Source organism: Anomaloglossus baeobatrachus, chromosome 9, assembly GCF_048569485.1.
Source record: "Anomaloglossus baeobatrachus isolate aAnoBae1 chromosome 9, aAnoBae1.hap1, whole genome shotgun sequence".
In the NCBI taxonomy this organism is placed as follows: Eukaryota; Metazoa; Chordata; class Amphibia; order Anura; family Aromobatidae; genus Anomaloglossus; species Anomaloglossus baeobatrachus.
Window position 1 is genome coordinate 48,388,869 of NC_134361.1, and position 19,444 is coordinate 48,408,312.

The following is a 19,444-nucleotide window of genomic DNA, read 5'->3' on the forward strand; positions in this document are numbered from 1 at the left end:
GAAAAAGAAGCAACAATTAACAGAAAATTATGTGCGAAGGTGTGCATAATCTGTAACTACAAAATTTACATGAACCTTTTTTTAATTTAATGCATGTGTAAAGTAGTCATATAACAAGAGTTTTGTGTGGGGGGGTTCTTTTCTCTCCTTTTTGTGCACGGGGGTTAGCGTGGGATTAAAGGGAGAGAGAAAAATTGAACAGAAAGTAAAACAAAAATAACATTTTGTGTATAGGTTCCTAAAATACACTGAAGGGAAAAGGCTTAGCAAAATGCCGTACATTATTGATGGGTATGCAACCGCTTTGATAGAATAAGGAGACAACGCTTTCCGAGAATGATGTATGGTACTTTCCTGTTCGGTCTTCCATCATCTTATTTCACAGCCGGCTGTAGGTTATATCCTAACAATATGCCATCAATGTATTTTTTTATGAAACCTCTTCATCAATCTGTTCTGGGAGTGTGCTTGTTAACCAAGTTACTCGTTCAGCAAAGCAAGATTTCCCATAGGAAATCATTGGAATGCAGACAATGAGACAATTCGTTCCACAACTTGTTAAATGTCCCATCCTGGTGCCCTATTGTGCCAATCCACACACGTACAAACACGTACAAAGACACACAAAGACACACAAACACAACCAAACACAGATTATGCTCACCTTACCTTTCGTTCCCTCGCCGGTCTACTGGAACTTGCAGTTCGCCCATACAAGACGTATATCGGTTAACCAAGGCGACCGATGCTGGACTTTCCGCACTCAGCCTTTGAGTATCGCCTGACAGGGGAAATTCCTCCCTCGTTGTGATGGTTACCGGATACACAACCTGTGGAGGGAGGACCTTCCCCTGTCAGCCGCTACTCAAAGGCAGCGTGCTGGCCAATCAGACAATCAGAAGCAAGCGGCTCCTGCCTTTGACGTCAGCGCCCTCGAGCTGAAGGTCCGGCATCGGTCGCCTTGGTTACCCGATACATGCAAGTTCCAGGACGCCGGTGAGGGAACGGAAGGTAAAGTAAGCATAATATGTGTGTGTGCGTGCGTGCGTGTGTGTGTGTTTGTTTGTGTGTGTTTGTGCGTGCTTGTGTGTGTTTGTGTGGACTGCAAGAGCGGGTTAGAGCGTGGTGAAAGTACGGAACCGGAAGTGTGTGCGTTGAGTATTTTGCTCGTACAGCAAAGCATTGCTCGTAAACCGAGTTACAAATTTACAGAAAGGCTTGCTCGTTAGGCGAAATACTTGCTAACTGGGTTACTCATTAAGCGAGGTTCCACTGTAATTACAAATTGTTACCAAAGTATAAAAATATTGTTTTTGGTTCCACTTCATATTCTTCTCACACATCTTTGCACTAATATATTCTGTTTCATATTTTCAGCATGCTCTTTGAGATTTCTATAACTTCTTAAGCCTGGTATTTGCCGTGGATGAAATCAACAGTAACCCTAAAATATTGCCAAATGTGACCTTAGGTTTTAATGTGTATGACTCCTACGTCGACCTCTTCAGAACTATCCAGGAAGCCGTTATGATCTATTCAGATATCACAAAGCGATATCCAAATTACAATTGTTATAACTATGGAGTCCTCGCTGCCGTCATCGAAGGAATGTCCTCTACATTCACTACGGAGTACGCCAATATATTCGGAATGTATAGGTATCCGCAGGTAAACAAAAAAAACAAACCTTTCCCCAATTCCTTTAATAGAACGTCAAACAAATTCTTCCAACTGTTTTTTTTTTTAACCCTCTCACTACTTTCCAGTTGTATGATAGGATGATATGATAGGAAACCGTTGATATGTTACAACATTATAAACTATATATAATGTAATGACGTGGGCCCCGAGCGTATGGGGGGACCATGCGTTAGGTAGCGGGATTGAGACACACACGAGCAATTTGTCCCTTAAACAATCCCGGTGATTTATTCACATCCTCATAAACCGCACAGTGTAACGGGCCACAGCCACTCTCCCGCAGGACAACAATGTCTCACTGTCTGTTTAAACCGCCGATTGTTCATTCAGTTCATTCTCTGGCATCAGCCAGTATAGTCCCCCCTTTCTGGGGTGTTACCTGTGAAGCCCCACAGGTGTTGTGTCGGTGCATTACCTTCAGGGACTCCACGTAGCTGGATCTTGTCACAGGTAGGAGATCTTCTTCTTGATTGTCGTGACGCCACTCTCAGTATTGCGGTCAGTGGGGACCGCCACTGCAGGTTGAGGGACGCCTGGGGCTGATGGTGAGTGCAGTTAGTTGGAATAGCCTCCTGAGAGTGAGGCAAGCCCCAGGGCCCTGTGTAGGTGCGTAGTACCACAAGGCGCAGAATAACTCCACACAGGCAGAATGTCTTTCAGGGTTTTTACTCACTTCAGGTGGCAGGGTGAGTAACCCGGGCGTAGCTGGGATGAACCAGTGGGAACCAGGTATCCTTCAGGCTGACTTTATGAGGGTGACTACCAACTCGCCTTCCTTAGCCCTTGGTGGTTTGGGGTGACCCCGACTTTGAGTCCCTATGGGGGTCACCCAGGGAAGATGCTGCAGCCTCTCTCCCCTTCGTTCGCCGTGTGCTTGTCGCCTGGGCCAGATCACTCCAGCTTCTTGCCTCCTGTGAGCTATGGGCCCTAACTGTGGCTACATGGCTGCGGCTTTTGTAGTGTTGTGGCGTGGGCTTTGAGAGCCCCACACCGGCAGGTTTAGCAAAAGAAAGCTGGATCTATCTCCGCTTCGGGATCTGCCGCCCGGTTGGGCCTGGTACTCTCTAGCAGTCTCCTTACTTCCCACTCCGTTGCTCTCTCTCTAGCTGAAGATGGATTTCGGGTAGCACTCCTAGTTGACCGTTCTCCCCCGTCAGTAGCCACTGCGCGGGCGCTGTTAGACAGCAACAGCCCCACAGGTCTGCTCCTCACTGAGCCCTATGGAGTTCTGCTCTAACTGACTCACTGCCCCTCCTCTCCTGTTCTTGCCTACGCCACCTAGCAACCAGACTCTCTTACCACACCCCTTGAGAGAAGATGGAGGCTTTTGGCCCCCTCCACTATTCCAGTGAAGGTCAAGGCTTTTCCCCCTCCTGGGATCCCCAGGGGTCCTCTCATGGGTACATGTGTGAGAGCTGATCACTATGCGCCTGTGTACCACACCCCTGTCAGCCTTCTGGATTACCTGTGTTGTACTGTCCCCAGCATGGGTGCAGTACTCAGTGGTGCCTGACCAGGTCAGGGGCGCCACATTCCCCCTTAGTTATCACCAGCACGTCCTCGGGCTGCAAGACAACATTTTAAAATGCATAAAACATTAAAACATGTAAAACATTTTTAAAAGCACCAGGTACCATACATCACCACCCTCCACCCACAAGTCCGTTAACCCACCCAAAACCCTCTCACGTTGGCCGCGGCTTCAGCCACTTCTGGCAGGATGTAGAGGCGGCTTTCATGGGCTGGTGGTCTTCAGGGTATACCTGGCTTGGTGGATCCGCGCCTTCAGCCTCTTCTGGCAGGATGCAGAGGCGGCCTCCACAGTTGGTGCTGACCAGGTACCCTCTTTGTGGTGGAGAGCCAGGCCCCATAAACAGGCATGCTCTCTGGTCGCAGGTGAGCCAAGGCCCTATATACGGACGGGCTCCTCCTGGTTGCAGACGAGCCAAGCCCCTAAACAGGCTGACTCTGGTGGTGGTGGTGCCCTTTTGGTGTAACTATTTACACTGCGAGAGTTTGTGGCTATAGCCAGTTCATAGCCTTAAGGTTTATGGGTTTTCTCACATCAGTTTATGTGGGCACATTCTTGAACTTTAAAACGTTGCAAAACAAACTTTTCAAAACTTTAACTTTCTAACTGCTGAACTTCTTACTTTACTTTTCTCTACTCCTCCATTTCACCAGGGCTTGGGCCTGTAGGGCTGCGGCACCTGTTGCTTTCTTGACCTTTTTCCTCATCTGTAGTTGTCTCATCTGCAGGTTCCTTGTCTCTGCTTTCTCTATCTTCATCTGTTTCCTTTCCTGTATCTGTTTCTCTTTCCTGTAGCATGGGGTGGCTGTAAGGTTTGCTGGTACATAGTGCTACGTCAAGCGCGTACAGTCCTCTTTCGCCTTGATGCATGGTAAACTGTACTGAATCCCCCATCTTTAGGTTTCTGCCAGGGTGTCCTCTGGGCAGATGAGCGCTCACATCTCTTCGGTTGACAAATATCCCTTCCTTCACACCAGGTGCTACAATGAATCCATATCCACTTCTCAAATTGAAATCCTCCACTACTCCTCTGCAAAGGGGTCCTCTGACCTGGGCTTTGGCTCTTCTCAGGAACCTTTTCTCCTGTAGGTCTCTGGCTGTGACTTCTCTCTGCTCTGGAGACTGTGGTGCAGGGGACAGCGTTGTTCTGTTGCGACGCCTGGTCTTGCGGGCTGGGTTCTGCTGGGCTGTTACCTCAATGCCTGCAGGGCCCCAGGTGAGGTTTCTGGGCTGGTCTTCATCAGCAGACGGTGTCAAGTCTTCTTCATCCCAGCGGGAATACGGCAGCATCTCTGGCTCGGGGTATGGATCCACTGCTGGTGGCTCCTGAGTCAGCTCCTCAGTTTCCTGGCCTCCTCTCCCCCTTAGTTCTTCTTGGCACTCCTTTGGTGGCGGTGCTGGGGATGAACTTCCTTCAGCAGGCCCAGGCGGGGGACTCTTTGGCGTGGTTGCTGCAGGGGTTGCCGGAATCCTCTTGGGGGTGTGCGGAGGGAGCATGTACTGGTCCACCAACCATTGTGGAAACTTGACCTCCATGTCAGCCTTCAGCTTCCAGTATTCGGGGTCCTCTCCTATCAGGGACTTCCTAGCAGGGACCTCTTTGGACTGGGGAGCGGTGTCTGCTCTGGCCTTGCAGGCCGGGGTAAATGGTGATGCAATCTCTTTGCGGGCCGCGCCCTGTATGGCGGCGGCCTGGTCTTGGCGGGCCGCGCTCGGCATGGCGGCGGCCTGGTCTTGGCGGGCCGCGCCCTGTTTGGCGGCGGCCTGGTCTTGGCGGGCCGCGCCCTGTATGGCGGCGGCCTGGATCGGCGTCGCAGCCTGTGATGGGATCTGTGCAGGCTGGGCTGGGCGTCGCTGCAGGGACCGGGTCTTGGTGGGCCGAGCAGGGCATCGCTGCGGCGGCCGGGGCTTGGCGGGCCGAGCAGGGCATCGCTGCGGCGGCCGGGGCTTGGCGGGCCGAGCAGGGCATCGCTGCGGCGGCCGGGTCTTGGCGGGCCGAGCAGGGCATCGCTGCGGCGGCCGGGGCTTGGCGGGCCGAGCAGGGCATCGCTGCGGCGGCCGGGGCTTGGCGGGCCGAGCAGGGCATCGCTGCGGCGGCCTGGGCTTGGCGGGCCGCACCTGGCGTGGCTGCGGCCTGGCTCAGCGTCGCCGCGCCGGGCGCCTCTTCAGGGACCGCGGGCGTGGCAGCAGGGGTCGGGGCACTCGCGCCGGCAGGGGCATCACTGACTCACCCATCGGTGGCAGCATCGGGGTCTGAGTCGTCGCCGTCCGGTCTGGCACTCGTCGTGCGGTTCCCCTCTCATAGGCCTGAACCGCGGCAGCCATCTCCAGAAGTTCCATACGTTCTTATCGGATCTGCTCCACGACCCGGGTCTCCAGTCGGTCGCAGAACTGGGCCAGCTCCCGATACCACCAGGCAGCGGAGCCCGGTTCTGGATTTCTGCGGTCAGACGCCATTTCTTCTGCGCCCTCTTCTGCACGACTCTCCAGCTGTGGACTCGCCGTTGCCTCTAATAGCAAGCTGTTCAGTTTCCGCTCTGCCTCTTTCAGCAGCTCCTCTCCCAGCAGCAGGCTTCTGGCTCCCTTTCTGTCCCGACGTCTCTGGACGCTTCCACTCTCATAGCTGGCAAGGTCAGAACTCTGCAGGGGATCTCTGGGTAGCCACACCTCTTCGTGGGCGGTAACTTCTTCCAGCGCGGGCTGCTGTTGTTTTTCAGCGCGCTTTTCATGGTGGCAATATGGCGGCGCTTCCAATTTTTCAAGCGGACCGCCCAGGCACATGGTCACCTGTCTGAACAGGTCTAGTCCTTATCCTGTTCGTGACGCCAGATGTGAAGCCCCACAGGTGTTGTGTCGGTGCATTACCTTCAGGGACTCCACGTAGCTGGATCTTGTCACAGGTAGGAGATCTTCTTCTTGATTGTCGTGACGCCACTCTCAGTATTGCGGTCAGTGGGGACCGCCACTGCAGGTTGAGGGACGCCTGGGGCTGATGGTGAGTGCAGTAGGTCAGGGGCGCCACATTACCTGCCAGTAGGTTTGCAGGCTGTCAGTCCAGGGAGACTCTCACCTCATCCCGGCCCTTGGACACGCTCCAATTAATGGCCCCTGCCGTTGGTCCAGAGCTTCAGTGGATTCTGCAGCTCCCAGGCATTTCAGAGCCCTCACTAGCCCTGTATGCACAGGATCTCCTGCACATGTGCTCCAACCAAGATGGCTCCCACCAGCACACAGAGGTCATGTGACAAACGACAACTCCATTAAATCCCATGAGACACACCTACATATGAAGTATGTGGATGGTCAGTCCCACCCATCACTTCTGACCATGCCATGAACCCAGCCCTGAATGTGTGCAACAATCCTCATGGAACTACAAGTCCCAGAGCAACCTCCAACCTCTTCAGTTTAATATTGCAGGGAACTTCTACAATGCGACCAATTATATATTTTGCCACTAAATATATATATATATATATATATATATATATATATACAGTACAGACTAAAAGTTTGGACACACCTTCTCATTAAAAGAGTTTTCTTTATTTTCATGACTCTGAAATTGTAGATTCGCATTGAAGGCATCAAAACTATGAATTAACAAATGTGGTATGAAATACTTAAAAAAAAGTGTGAAACAACTGAAAATATGTCTTATATTCTAGGTTCTTCTTTTGCTTTGATTACTGCTTTGCACACTCTTGGCATTCTCTAGATGAGCTTCAAGAGGTAGTCACCGGAAGTGGCTTTCACTTCACAGGTGTGCCCTGTCAGGTTTAATAAGTGGGATTTCTTGCCATATAAATGGGGTTGGGACCATCAGTTGTGTTGTGCAGAAGTCTGGTGGATACACAGCTGATTGTCCTACTGAATAGACTGTTAGGCTCTGTGCCCACGTGTGCGTATTGCATGCAGTTATGCTGCGTTCTGCTCCGCAGCATAACTGCATGCGTCCTGCGTCCCCAGCACAATCTATGAAGATTGTGCATAATCCATGCGAACGTTGCGTTTTAGAACACAGCGATTTGCATGCTGCCAAATTGCTGCATTCTAAAAAGCAGCATGTCACTTATTCCGTGCGCTTTGGATGCAGCTCCCGCTCTGTCTATGGTGGGGGCTGCATCCAGAGTTCGTGAAATCGGCTTCACCACTGCATTCATTACGCAGTGTTTCTGCAGCGACTTGAAGCGCATATGTGCTGTCACATCGATGCAGAAATTTCTGCAGGGACACAATGCAACGTGGGCACATAGCCTTAGAATTTGTATTATGGCAAGAAAAAAGCAGCTAAGTAAAGAAAAATGAGTGGCCATCATTACTTTAAGAAATGAAGGTCAGTCAGTCCGAAAAATTGGGAAAACTTTGAAAGTGTCCCCAAGTGCAGTAGCAAAAACCATCAAATGCTACAAAGAAACTGGTTCACATGAGGACCGCCCAGGAAAGGAAGATCAAGAGTCATCTCTGCTGTGGAGGATAAGTTTATCCGAGTAACCAGCCTCAGAAATCGCAGGTTAACAGCAACTCAGACTAGAGACCAGGTCAATGCCACAAAGAGTTCTAGCATTCTAGCAGCAGACACATATCTAGAACAACTGTTAAGAGGAGACTTTGTGCAGCAGGCCTTCATGGTAAAATAGCTGCTAGGAAACCACTGCTAAGGACAGGCAACAAGCAGAAGAGACTTGTTTGGGCTAAAGAACACAAGGAATGGACATTAGACCAGTGTAATTCTGTTCTTGGTCTGATGAGTCCAAATTTGAGATCTTTGGATCCAACCACCATGTCTTTGTGCAACGCAGAAAAGGTGAACGGATGGACTCTACATGCCTGGTTCCCACCGTGAAGCATGGAGGAGGAGGTGTGATAGTGTGCATGCTTTGCTGGTGACACTGTTGGAGATTTATTAAAAATTGAAGGCATACGGAACCAGCATGGCCACCACAGCATCTTGCAGCGGCATGCTATTGCACCCGGTTTGCGTTTAGTTGGACCATCATTATTTTTCAACAGGACAATGACCCCAAACACACCTCCAGGCTGTGTAAGGGCTATTTGACTAAGAAGGAGAGTGATGGGTGCTACGCCAGATGACCTGGCCTCCACTGTCACCAGACCTGAACCCAATCGAGATGGTTTAGGGTGAGCATGACCGCAGAGTGAAGGCAAAAGGGGCAACAAGTGCTAAGCATCTCTGGGAACTCCTTCAAGACTGTTGGAAGACCATTTCCGGTGACTGCCTCTTGAAGCTAATCAAGAGAATGCCAAGAGTGTGCAAAGCAGTAATCAAAGCAAAAGGTGGCTACTTTAAAGAACCTAGAATATAAGTCATATTGTCAGTTGTTTCACACTTTTTTGTTAAGTATTTCATTCCACATGTGTTAACTCATAGTTTTGATTCCTTCAATGTGAATCTACAATTTTCAGAGTCCTGAAAATAATGAAAACTCTTTGAATGAGAAGGTGTGTCCAAACTTTTGGTCTGTACTGTATATATAAATATATATATATGTGAGTTTTTCATACAATGAGAGTTTCACCATTTTTATATTTTATTAGTTCAAACAATTGGAAATACCAAACATGCTCACTTTTTCACTTCTCCGAGTCTGCACCTCCTCTTTCGGCCATCTTTGTCCTCCTACTTCTGAAGCCTGGGTGCATGACGCGTCCTACGTCATGCACACAGGCCGGCAATGAGGTCCTGCGCAGGTGCGCTACAATACTTTGATCTGCCCTACTCAGGGCAGATCAAAGTGCGCCTGCATACCGAGCAAATCGTGAAAATGGAGGTGAGGGAAGAGGGAAACCCTGTATCTATAGGAGGGGAAGAGGGTGACCCTTGATAAAAGCTTCCGTTGTCCCCTGGCTCCGCTGACGTGCCTAGATAGGTTCCACACCTATGCGCCGAGGAGGATACCTGGCCCTGGGTATTCCTGAAATGGACCCTAGGTAATGAACGGAGGGGATGAGCGCTAGTCAACACCAATAAGTCTTAATGAAAACACAGTGGAAAGCAAATAAACAACGTATTCGCAAGATGACTTAGGAAGAGAATCAGCAACATACAGCAACATTCTTCTAGATGATTACAAGCAGACTGCTTACGTTCAGGACAGTATAGAATCTAAACTCTATCACCAGCAACAAAGTAAGGGAAAGGTATATAAAGGCACAGAGGGACAATGATTAGTAGCTGAAGGGAAAAGATCTCTGCAGGTTCTTAAAGGGGAAGGAGTAAACCCTAACATAGAAGACACACAAAATTCCATCCACACCACAGAGGGAAGGATGGAATATCAAAGAGCAGTTTGTGCAGCTAAACCCTGCATCCGGACACCACAGCTTTGTCTGTCAATCATGACACATTCGTAACACATGACCCATGAAGATTATCTTGGTCATCTAATACCCAGCTGTCTGCCCGCTTCGACATCTTATCCAGATTGTTTTGTAGTATTCTACTGTTAAGATCAGTTTTTAATATCCTACATAGTTTGGTGTCATCAACAAAAATCTTACTTTCCATCCCAGTTAAAAGGTCATTAATAAAGAGATTAAGAAAAATTGGTCCTAGCACAGATCCTTCCAGTCCCCACTGCTGACTATAGTCCAATTGCAGAATGAAGTCAGATTTTTAACATACTGAGATAGGAGATAGCAGTTGGTGCTTATAAAGTTCAATGTAGAAGGAAGGGGGTAGGAGAAGGGAGGAGCTATGGCTTTAGCTCCTCCTATTCATCGCTATCTTCTACATAGAATCTTGTCAGCACTAACTGCCATCTCCTATCTGATTAATGTAATAATTTGTCTTGAATACAGATTTGAACCGGGAATTGAAAATTTGGAATATAAACGATCAGTCCTGAGAAATAATCACATTTTTTTTATAAGATATATCACAAAGTTTCTTATTTTCATGAATGCTATTGATTTATGAAATAAAGATTAAAATGATGGTTAGTCTTTAAAATTGAGTAATTATATGATGCATTTGTGCAGGATTCTCTCCAATTTATGTTAGATGACATGAAATATCATGCAACTATGTTTGGATTAAAGGGGGCTTTACACGCAACGACATCGCTAATGAGATATCGTTGGGTCACGGAATTCGTGACGCACCACCGGCCTCGTTAGCGATGTCGTTGCGTGTGAAACGTACGAACGACCGCTAACGATCAAAATTACTCACCTAATCATTGATCGTTGACACGTCGTTCTAATCCCAAATATCGTTGCTGGTGCAGGACGCAGGTTGTTCGTCGTTCTTGAGGCAGCACACATCGCTACGCGTGACACCCCAGGAACGAGGAACATCACCGTACCTGCGTCCTCCGGCAACGAGGCGGGTGTCACTTTCTTTCGGCTGCTCTCTGCCCCTCCGCTTCTATTGGACGGCTGCCATGTGACGTTGCTGTAACGCCGCACAAACCGCCCCCCCTTAGAAACGAGGTCACAGCAACGTCGCTAGGCAGGTAAGTACGTGTGACGAGTCCTAGCGATGTTGTACGCCACGGGCAGAAATTTGCCCGTGACGCACAACCGACAGGGGCTGGTGCTTTCACCAGCGACATCGCTAGCGATGTCGCTGCGTGTAAAGCAGCCTTAAGGGATCCTCCATTTGGCTCAAGCTCTGATACCCTGATACAGTAATAGACCTAAAGGTTCAGTAAAGAATATCGATCTGCAGCTGATTTTGTAGGGAATTGCGCTTCTAATGGATATTTCTTGATTTTTTTTTTCTTAATTAATTGATTTATTCATATCTATAAGCACCCCAGCACTTCTTTTTACCGCCTCCGTGACCTGAAATACCAAACATCTTCAGGTTAGGCAAAGACTTCTGGCTACGACTAGGCCTGGGATGTCTCTGCGCATGTACAGAGACAACCTGGGCCTAGGTGCAGTGGAAGTCCTGGCCTAGATTTTTTCACAAATGTTACGGCGCATGTGTTAGGGATCAGAGGGATAATATTTAAGGAAAAAGTTTTAATCTAAATAATTTTTCTCAATTTTTGTATTTTCTGGTAGTTACATAGATTTCTGAAGAAGGTTAATTTCACAAACACATTGGGAGATGACATTTTCTTTCGTGATGACGACATATCAACTTGGTATTATATTTATAATCCTGTTTACATTCCAATCTACACTATATATTCACAAAAAGTTGGAAATTTGAATGTACACGAATCATTTGGAGAAGGGATTGATATGGATGTAATCATATGGGAGAGCAGCTTTACAGAGGTTGGTCACCATTAATAACTGATGGATATTTTCTGTATATGCTTTTTAGGGCTTAGAATACACAAAACATGTCTTCAGATAGAACACATTGTGACAGAAACAACCAAATCCCAAACCTGGCCAGGCATTCCTGAAAAAACGGATCTGACAAGTGGTTGATATGACTGTGTCATGGTGTGCCCGGATCTGATGGGACCTTTAACGAGTCTGTGACTAGAAAGGCCCAGCGCCTTTATTGTGCGCAGGTCTGTAGCTTGTGTTTAAATGTATTTGCTTTATTTTGGTTCTATAGGGGTTAAAGCCGCTTTCCTATCTGGCTATCCGTTGGAGCCTTAATTTTAGGTGAAGCTCTTTGTGACTATTCCCCTTTACTATAAATAGCCATGTGTCCTAGAATCACATCATTCTTATGCCCGCCGCTTTGGAAGGAGACCGTCTCTGGAAGAAGCTGTAGTATCGTGACAATTGCAGCTGTGGTATTAGCTGTATTTGAGTTACTTGGATTTTTCTCCTTCTTGTGACTATTTCCCCCTGTCTTTCTCACTGCCGTTGTGCTGTATTATTGCAGTGGGGAGACTAGTGCTCTCACCGGCCTACTCACTAGCCAGGGTGAGTTCAGGGCAAGTCAGGTCCAAGGCATGTGACCAGCGACGAGGGGAAGGACTCATATAGGGACGTTAAAAACATGCACAGAAAAAGAACAGGCTATTTGCTGATTTAATTTCAACAGGGAGCAATGCACAGTCTATAAGTCTCCCTGTGTTTTTTCTTTTTGTGACTATTTCCCCATCTTTCTCACTACGCTTGTGCTGTACTATTGCAGTGGGGAGACTAGTGCTCTCACTGGCCTACTCACTAGCCAGGGTGAGATCAGGGCAAGTCAGGTCCTAGGCACGTGACCAGCGACGAGAGGAAGGACTCGTATGGGGACGTTATTGATTGTAGGGATCAGCCTCAGTTGAGAAAGAGAAAGGGAAACCCCTTAAATTTCAAAAATGAACATGCACAGAATAAGAACAGCCTAATTGCATATTTAATTTCCACAGGGAGCAATGCACGGCCTATAAGTCTCGCTATGCCAACTTGGCACTCATCAGAAGGAGAAGCTTTACCCCTTAGACACTCTATATCAAGAGCAGACAAACTTTCATGTTGTGTATTGTTTTATGGGACAGATGCATCTTCCCTTATAAATATAGTTAAGCTGGTTCTCAAAATTTGCTTTTTAAAAATTAATAGTCACAAAATCTTTTTCTCTAGAATCCAAAATCTGTGTGTAGTGAGATCTCCAAGCCTGGAAACAGAAAATCAGCGAGGGAAGGGCAACCAGAATGCTGTTATGATTGTGTACCCTGCCCAGAAGGACAGTTTTCTAGCCAAACAGGTAACTATATATCTCCGCTATTAAAAAAATGTAAAAAATAAAGATGAGACTGTGCCTTGTGCCAATCTTTCCAAAGACATTCTACTAAAAGCTACTTTACACGCTGCGATATGAGTACCGATATCGCTAGCATGCGTTCCCGCCCCCAACGGTTGTTCGACACGGGCAAATCGCTGCCCGTGTCGCACAGCATCGGCCGGACCCGTCACACATACTTACCTTCCCTGCGACGTTGCTGTGACCGGCGAACCGCCTCCTTTCTAAGGGGGCGGTCCGTGCGGCGTCACAGCGACGTCACTGAGCGACCGCCCAATAGCAGCGGAGGGACGGAGATGAGCGGGACGTAACATCCCGCCCACCTTCTTCCTTCCGCATTGGGGCCGGCGGCAGGTAAGGAGAGCTTCCTCGTTCCTGCGGTGTCACACGGAGCAATGTGTGCTGCCGCAGGAGCAACGAACTACTTCGTACCTGCAGCTCCAACGATATTCGAGAATGGACCCCCATGTCACCGATGAGCGATTTTGCACGTTTTTGCGACGATGCAAAATTGCTCATAGGTGTCACACGCAACGGCATCGCTATTGTGGCCGGATGTGCGTCACAAAATCCGTGACCCCAACGACTTCACATTAGCGATGTAAAGCCCGCTTAAGCCCTGACCGATATTGCTATACTAATATTTTTGTTTAAAGGGGTTTTCTCACGAACAAAGTGATTTTTAAAGTGGATGTTAATCAATAGATCTTGGAATAATAATATTATTATATATGGATATGTTTTTTAAAAAAATGTTCCTGTGCTGAGATAATCTTATACTGTATATGTGCCCCTGCTATGTGCTGTGTAATAGCTGTGTCTGATAGTACAGGAATATGTCTGATCATCCCACATCTCTTGGGTAGGGGAGAACGCGAAAGAATATAAAGAGAGGACATGATGGGATCACAGCTGATTCTTATTGTGAGGTAAAACATTCCCCTGCCTGTTTGTAAAAAACATGTTTTACCTCAAAGAAAGAATCATTTGCGATCCCATGCTGTAATGTCTGAATACTCTTTTACGTCCCCTCCGGCCCAGGAGCTGTGGTATGATCAGACGATGTCCCTGTATGGTCAGACACAGCCATTACACAGTACATAGCAGGGACACATATATAAGATTATCTCAGCACAGGAATGTTTTTTTTAAACACAACCGATTGTGGAAATTATTATTATTCCAAGATCTATTGATTAAAATTAACTTTTTTTGTGGGAAACCCCCTTTAATTTTTTTAGATTGATGGATTAATTAACCTGATGATGGTTACCATTCACTCCATTTTTAACTGTCAAATAGTGTTTAAATAAAGGGGTTGTCCAGCCTTATGGTATAAGTCTGCAGTCACTCTATGTGACTGCTAACTTGTGAATCCTAACCGCATGCAGTGATGATTTTCCAGTGCCGGCGCTGTGAGCAGCGGGCACGTAACTGCAAGTATGCGATCAAGTGCAGTGTAGATGGGCGCAACCTCAATCAATGTAAGAGTATTGAGTAAGACCAGACGCATTTAGTCGAAATGTATCTGGAAGTATATAAGTACTTATACAATACTTGCAGTCACATGACCACCTGTTGCCGACACCGGAGAATGATCACAGTATACAGTGCAGTGAAGATTCACAAGACTTCGGACATATAGCGTGACTGCAGACTTGTACCCTAAGACGGGACAATCCCTTTAATCATTAGTGTGATCATAGCTGATCAAGTCTTCACAAGATTTTTTTCTACAAGATGGCAGCACTAGAGTTTCTGAATCCAAACTGGTGACGGAGGAAACTACATTACCACCATCACCGGGTAATGCAGATGTTGCGGAGCTAAGAATACTGGATTAGTTGTGACTTCTGATGGCACCCAAACAGGAAGATTGTGTGTGTCTATGTGCTGTTCATCTGCTCAGCAGGTCCATCTGTGCAATAACGTCAACTCGCCGAGACTCTGACACCCTGTGCATGTGCCGGTGCCTCAGCCAGTGCATTACCATTCTGTTCTATGGACCGCAGGCTTAAAGCGACCTCTGGTCTACAGAACTGAGGGTGGTAGTGCAGGGAGATCATATCTCCCTCCCCTACCACAGAGTATAACTGTATGTATATAGTTAAGAGTGACAGTAGCTCAGGTGGGCACCTCCGAGCGAGCTACGCTACTGCAAGATAATAGGGGAAAGAACATTTTTAACATGCTTGTTGACAATTATCTTCCAGCATAAATGCTCCTTTTCTCGAAGGAAGCAAGGGACCCCATTTTAAAGGGGTTGTCCATTACTAAGGCAACCTCTTTTGATTCCACATTTCCTCCAGGTAAAAATAATAAAACCTATACTCCCCTCCCATATTGGTGTCATTCCAGCAGTGTCCGGGATTGCAGTGTCGGGGCTCACATGGGGTTGTAACATCATGCAAACCCTGCATCCAGTCAGCACCGGCTTCCTTGTCCCCGCCATCTGTCCAAATGAACAATCAACAGGAAGTGACTGCAGCCGCTACGCTCACTTCCTGTTGATTAACTTTTTCGGTCCGAAGGCAGGGAGAAGGAAGCCGGCGCTGATTGGACACAGGGGCTCACATGACGTCACAATCCTATGTGAGCCCCGGCACCACTATCCCGTACACCGCTGGAAGGGCACCAGTAGAGGAGGTGAGTATAGTCTTTAATATTTTACCTGGGGAAAACATATGGAATCAAATGGGGTTTTCCTAGTAGTGGACAACCCCTTTAAGACCAGCTCCATGTATAAAGCTGAAAGGGTGAAAGACAGGATTTCACATATATCTGTGAGACAGCATGGCTGGCACTGAATCTGTCCGAAGTTGCCTTTTTGAATCGACAGCCACAGACAAACTTAAAATATAAACTGATTAACAAATGTCCATTGTCTTGAAGGGGACCAACTTTTCAATCGTTATGTCTCAGTCATTGAACTAATGATTTAGCTTTTTTCTCTTAAATTGGACTGAAAAAAAAAACCCCCAAGCAATTCTGAACCAAGCACAATGTAGTCAAACAAATCGGTTGTTTTAAAGTTTCCTCATTTTCATAATTTTGACAACATATTTTGATTTTACTTGAATCTTTATAGTCTAAATATAGTCTAGTGGAGTATTACATATCTTCTAAAATTTTCTCCCATACTTTCCAGATGCTGTTGTATGTTCCGATTGCCCTGAAGACCAATGGCCCAATGAACACAATACCGCTTGCATTCCAAAAATCGTAACGTTCTTGACTTATGAAGATCCAACTGGAGTAGCCCTGACTTTTATAGCCATCTTATTTTTTGTTATTATCGCTTTGGTTCTTGTGATATTTATTAAGTATCAAGACACTCCAATTGTTAGAGCCAACAATCGAGACCTTAGCTACGTTATTTTATTATCGCTCATGCTCTCCTGCCTTTGTTGTCTTATTTTTATTGAATGTCCCAATAGAGTAATGTGTTTTTTACGACAATCAATTTTTGGAATCACCTTCGCTATCTCTGTATCATCACTTCTAGCCAAAACATTGATTGTGGTGATCGCTTTCAATGCCACCAAACCACGGAAAAACCTACGGAAGGGGATAGGGGCCAAAGTTCCAAAATCTATCGTCTTCATCTGTTCAATATTACAGGTACTCATATGTATTATATGGGTATTTGCAACACCCCCTTCCATCTATTATAGCAAAAAGTCAGAAGTGATGAGAATCATAGTGGAGTGTGATAAGGAATCGGCCATTGCTTTCTATATCATTTTGGGTTATTTGTGCATTTTGTCCTCAGCTTGTTTTATTGTCGCCTTCTTTAGAAGAAAATTACCCGACACTTTTAATAATGCTAAACTAATTACTTTCAGTATGTTGGTTTTCTGTAGTGGTTGGGTTTTTTTCATTCCGATTCCGACTTATCGGAGTGGTAAAGGGAAGTCCACAGTGGCTGTTGAGGTATTTGCCATCTTGGCCTCATTTTCTGCGGTGTTATGTTCTGTATTTGCACCAAAGTGTTATATCATTTTAGTAAAACCTCATAAAAACAGGAAAAGCTTGGTTTTAAAAGGCAACAAGTAACTTTATTTTTTATTTTTTATTTTTAAATATAACATTGTACCATTGTTTTTCTAATTATTATGACATGAATTAGACATTTTGTAATACTGTGTTCAATAATAATAAATAAAATTATATTTAATTTCAAATAAGTGATTGTTTTTGATGTCTATTAAATTGTATGTTACCCACTTGGGGCTCATGAACACAAACATATAGCTCTGTAGAACCTCCACATTACGTTCCATAGCAGCACCATACTGCATGTTTTAGAGATGAGACAAGCTTTTGAAATTTGAATTCACAAACCACAGCAAATGTTTCTAAAATAATTGATTTTTGGCAAATCAATTCACCACTGATAGCAAATACCGTATTTTTCGTTTTATAAGACACAGCGGATTATAAGACGCACCCCAAATTTAGAGGAAGAAAATAAGTAAAAATAATTCTTAATGTTATAATGAGGGTCCGTCTTAATCCTAATGATCACCGGGGGGAGCGGCGGGGGAAGGTCACAGGAGGCAGCGTTAGCGATGCTGCTGGCTCAGAGGAGGGAGTGTTATGACTCAAGAGGGTCAGCAATACTGCGGGCTCGGGGGTGTCACGGCGGTGGCGGGCACCATTGATCTGCCGGAGGGCTGCGGGGCTGTCATGGTGGCGTGCGCCATTGATCTGTCGTTGTTCAAGTTAAACAACGCAATCTTCAGGATTTATTAGGAATGAAAAATGTATTTTTTTCTGTTGTACATGTTTCAGCCACGTAATGGCCTTCATCAGACAACTCACATAAATGTAAATATTGGAGCAAATACACAAGCAGCAACGTATGTTGGTACGGAAAATCAAAGCAGCGTCTGCAACTTATATAAAAGACCAAGGTCAGCAAGAAGACAGCAATATAGGCAGTTTAGCCAATACCATGTCAAATAAGAAATGCACCTAGTGACAGGAGCCAGTGTCAGCTTGGAATAGCGGTATAAAGCAGCGGTATCCACCGCTCTGCCCAGTGGCTGTGCCTTATCCTGCTACAATTGATCTGTTGGTGGTCTGTGGGGCTGACCCTGCAGTGGAGGGACTCAGGAGGGTCACAGGTTAGAGGGTCACAAGAAGGGGTATCTCAGCGGCGGGAGCCATTGATCTGACTGCGAGCTCTGTTGAATCGCCCGCAGTTGATGAGATGGACGGAGGCAGCGTGTACGCAGGTAGGACTCCGCGGCCTTTTTCTAGAAGTCTATCACGTCAATCTGCACACAGACTCCTTGAACATCCTTACTCTGAAGATAGCAGCCACAAGTGACAATGAACATCCACCATTCTTCAAGGTTGACTGCCAACACTCATTATTGGGCCGCTCTCCAGCACTTTGGTGAACAAACTGCCTTCTGCTACAGCCAAATATTTCCCATTTTGACTAATCTAGTCTGCGGTGGGCTGGGCTGGGATGCAAAGGGGCATATTTTCCCCAGCCTGGTCTCTAGCAGCTGTTTAGGGCCAGCTTTAAATATTGAAACTAGGCTGTATCAGATGCGCCTTCCTCTCCTTATACCGTGTGTGAAGAGCTTTGTTGATTTTCTTTGATCAACTGAGAAGTTTGTGGATGTGGATGATACCTTCATGACATACATGTACGACACAAGTCGGTGGTTGGTGTATGGAGGGAAAACTGAGGGCCACAATACAGTGAGGGGGAAATGGTGGAGGCCATGATAGAGTATGGGAAAAATACTGGGGGCCACATTACAGTGGAGGAAATAGTGGTGGCCATAATACAGTGTGGGGGAAATATTTCGGCCATATTACAGTATGGAGGAAATAGTGGGGGCCACGATACAGTGTGGGGGATATACTGGGAGCCTTATTACAGCAGGGGGGAATACTGAGGGCCATATTACACTGTGGGGGAAATGTAAGCCTCATACACATCCTGAAAAAATTATAAAGGAGGGCATCATACACAGCCTGGAAAAATTAAAAGCTAGGGCCACCTGATGACGCTCTAAAATTTTGACCAAGGTTTAGTTGAGTCATCAAAGTTTTGGAGACCTTCACAGATGTCAGACTTCAATGGCCACTCATAGTTTTTTATGTGCGGATGCTGACCAGAATACCGACGGGCATGGTGGAGCTGGTATAATACTCAACTACTTCCCTCTGCTGTTCACAAAGCCTTGCCAACATGTGTAATGTGGAGTTCCAGCATGTGGTCAAGTTGCACACCAGTCAGTGGGCCGACATTTGTAAGCACTGCTGCAGTATTGCCAGACCAATGACAGCTGAAGCTGGACTTTCGGAAATGTACATACATGGTGCATACCTTCACACAAGTAGCTTAGGCAAACCTGGGAAGGATTTCAGAAAACGCTGAACCATTAAGTTGAACATGTGGGCCAGGCCTGATACATGTGCAAGCTTGCCAAGCTTCAGAGCCACCACAAGTATATGGCCATTAGCACACACGATCATGCCTGATTATGGGTTCAGCAGCTAGAGCCATGGATCTG

At 46.5% G+C, this 19,444-nt stretch overlaps 1 protein-coding gene across 1 annotated transcript; it reads left to right on the forward strand.

The window, feature by feature from the left end:
- Positions 1-271: 271 nt before the first annotated feature.
- LOC142251812 (vomeronasal type-2 receptor 26-like) lies at positions 272-16,961 on the forward strand. Its single transcript, XM_075324861.1, has 5 exons — positions 272-291; positions 1,410-1,658; positions 12,746-12,869; positions 14,612-14,711; positions 16,054-16,961. The coding sequence occupies exons 1-5, from the start codon at positions 272-274 to the stop codon at positions 16,959-16,961; spliced, it is 1,401 nt and encodes a 466-aa protein (XP_075180976.1).
- The last annotated feature ends 2,483 nt before the right edge of the window (positions 16,962-19,444 follow it).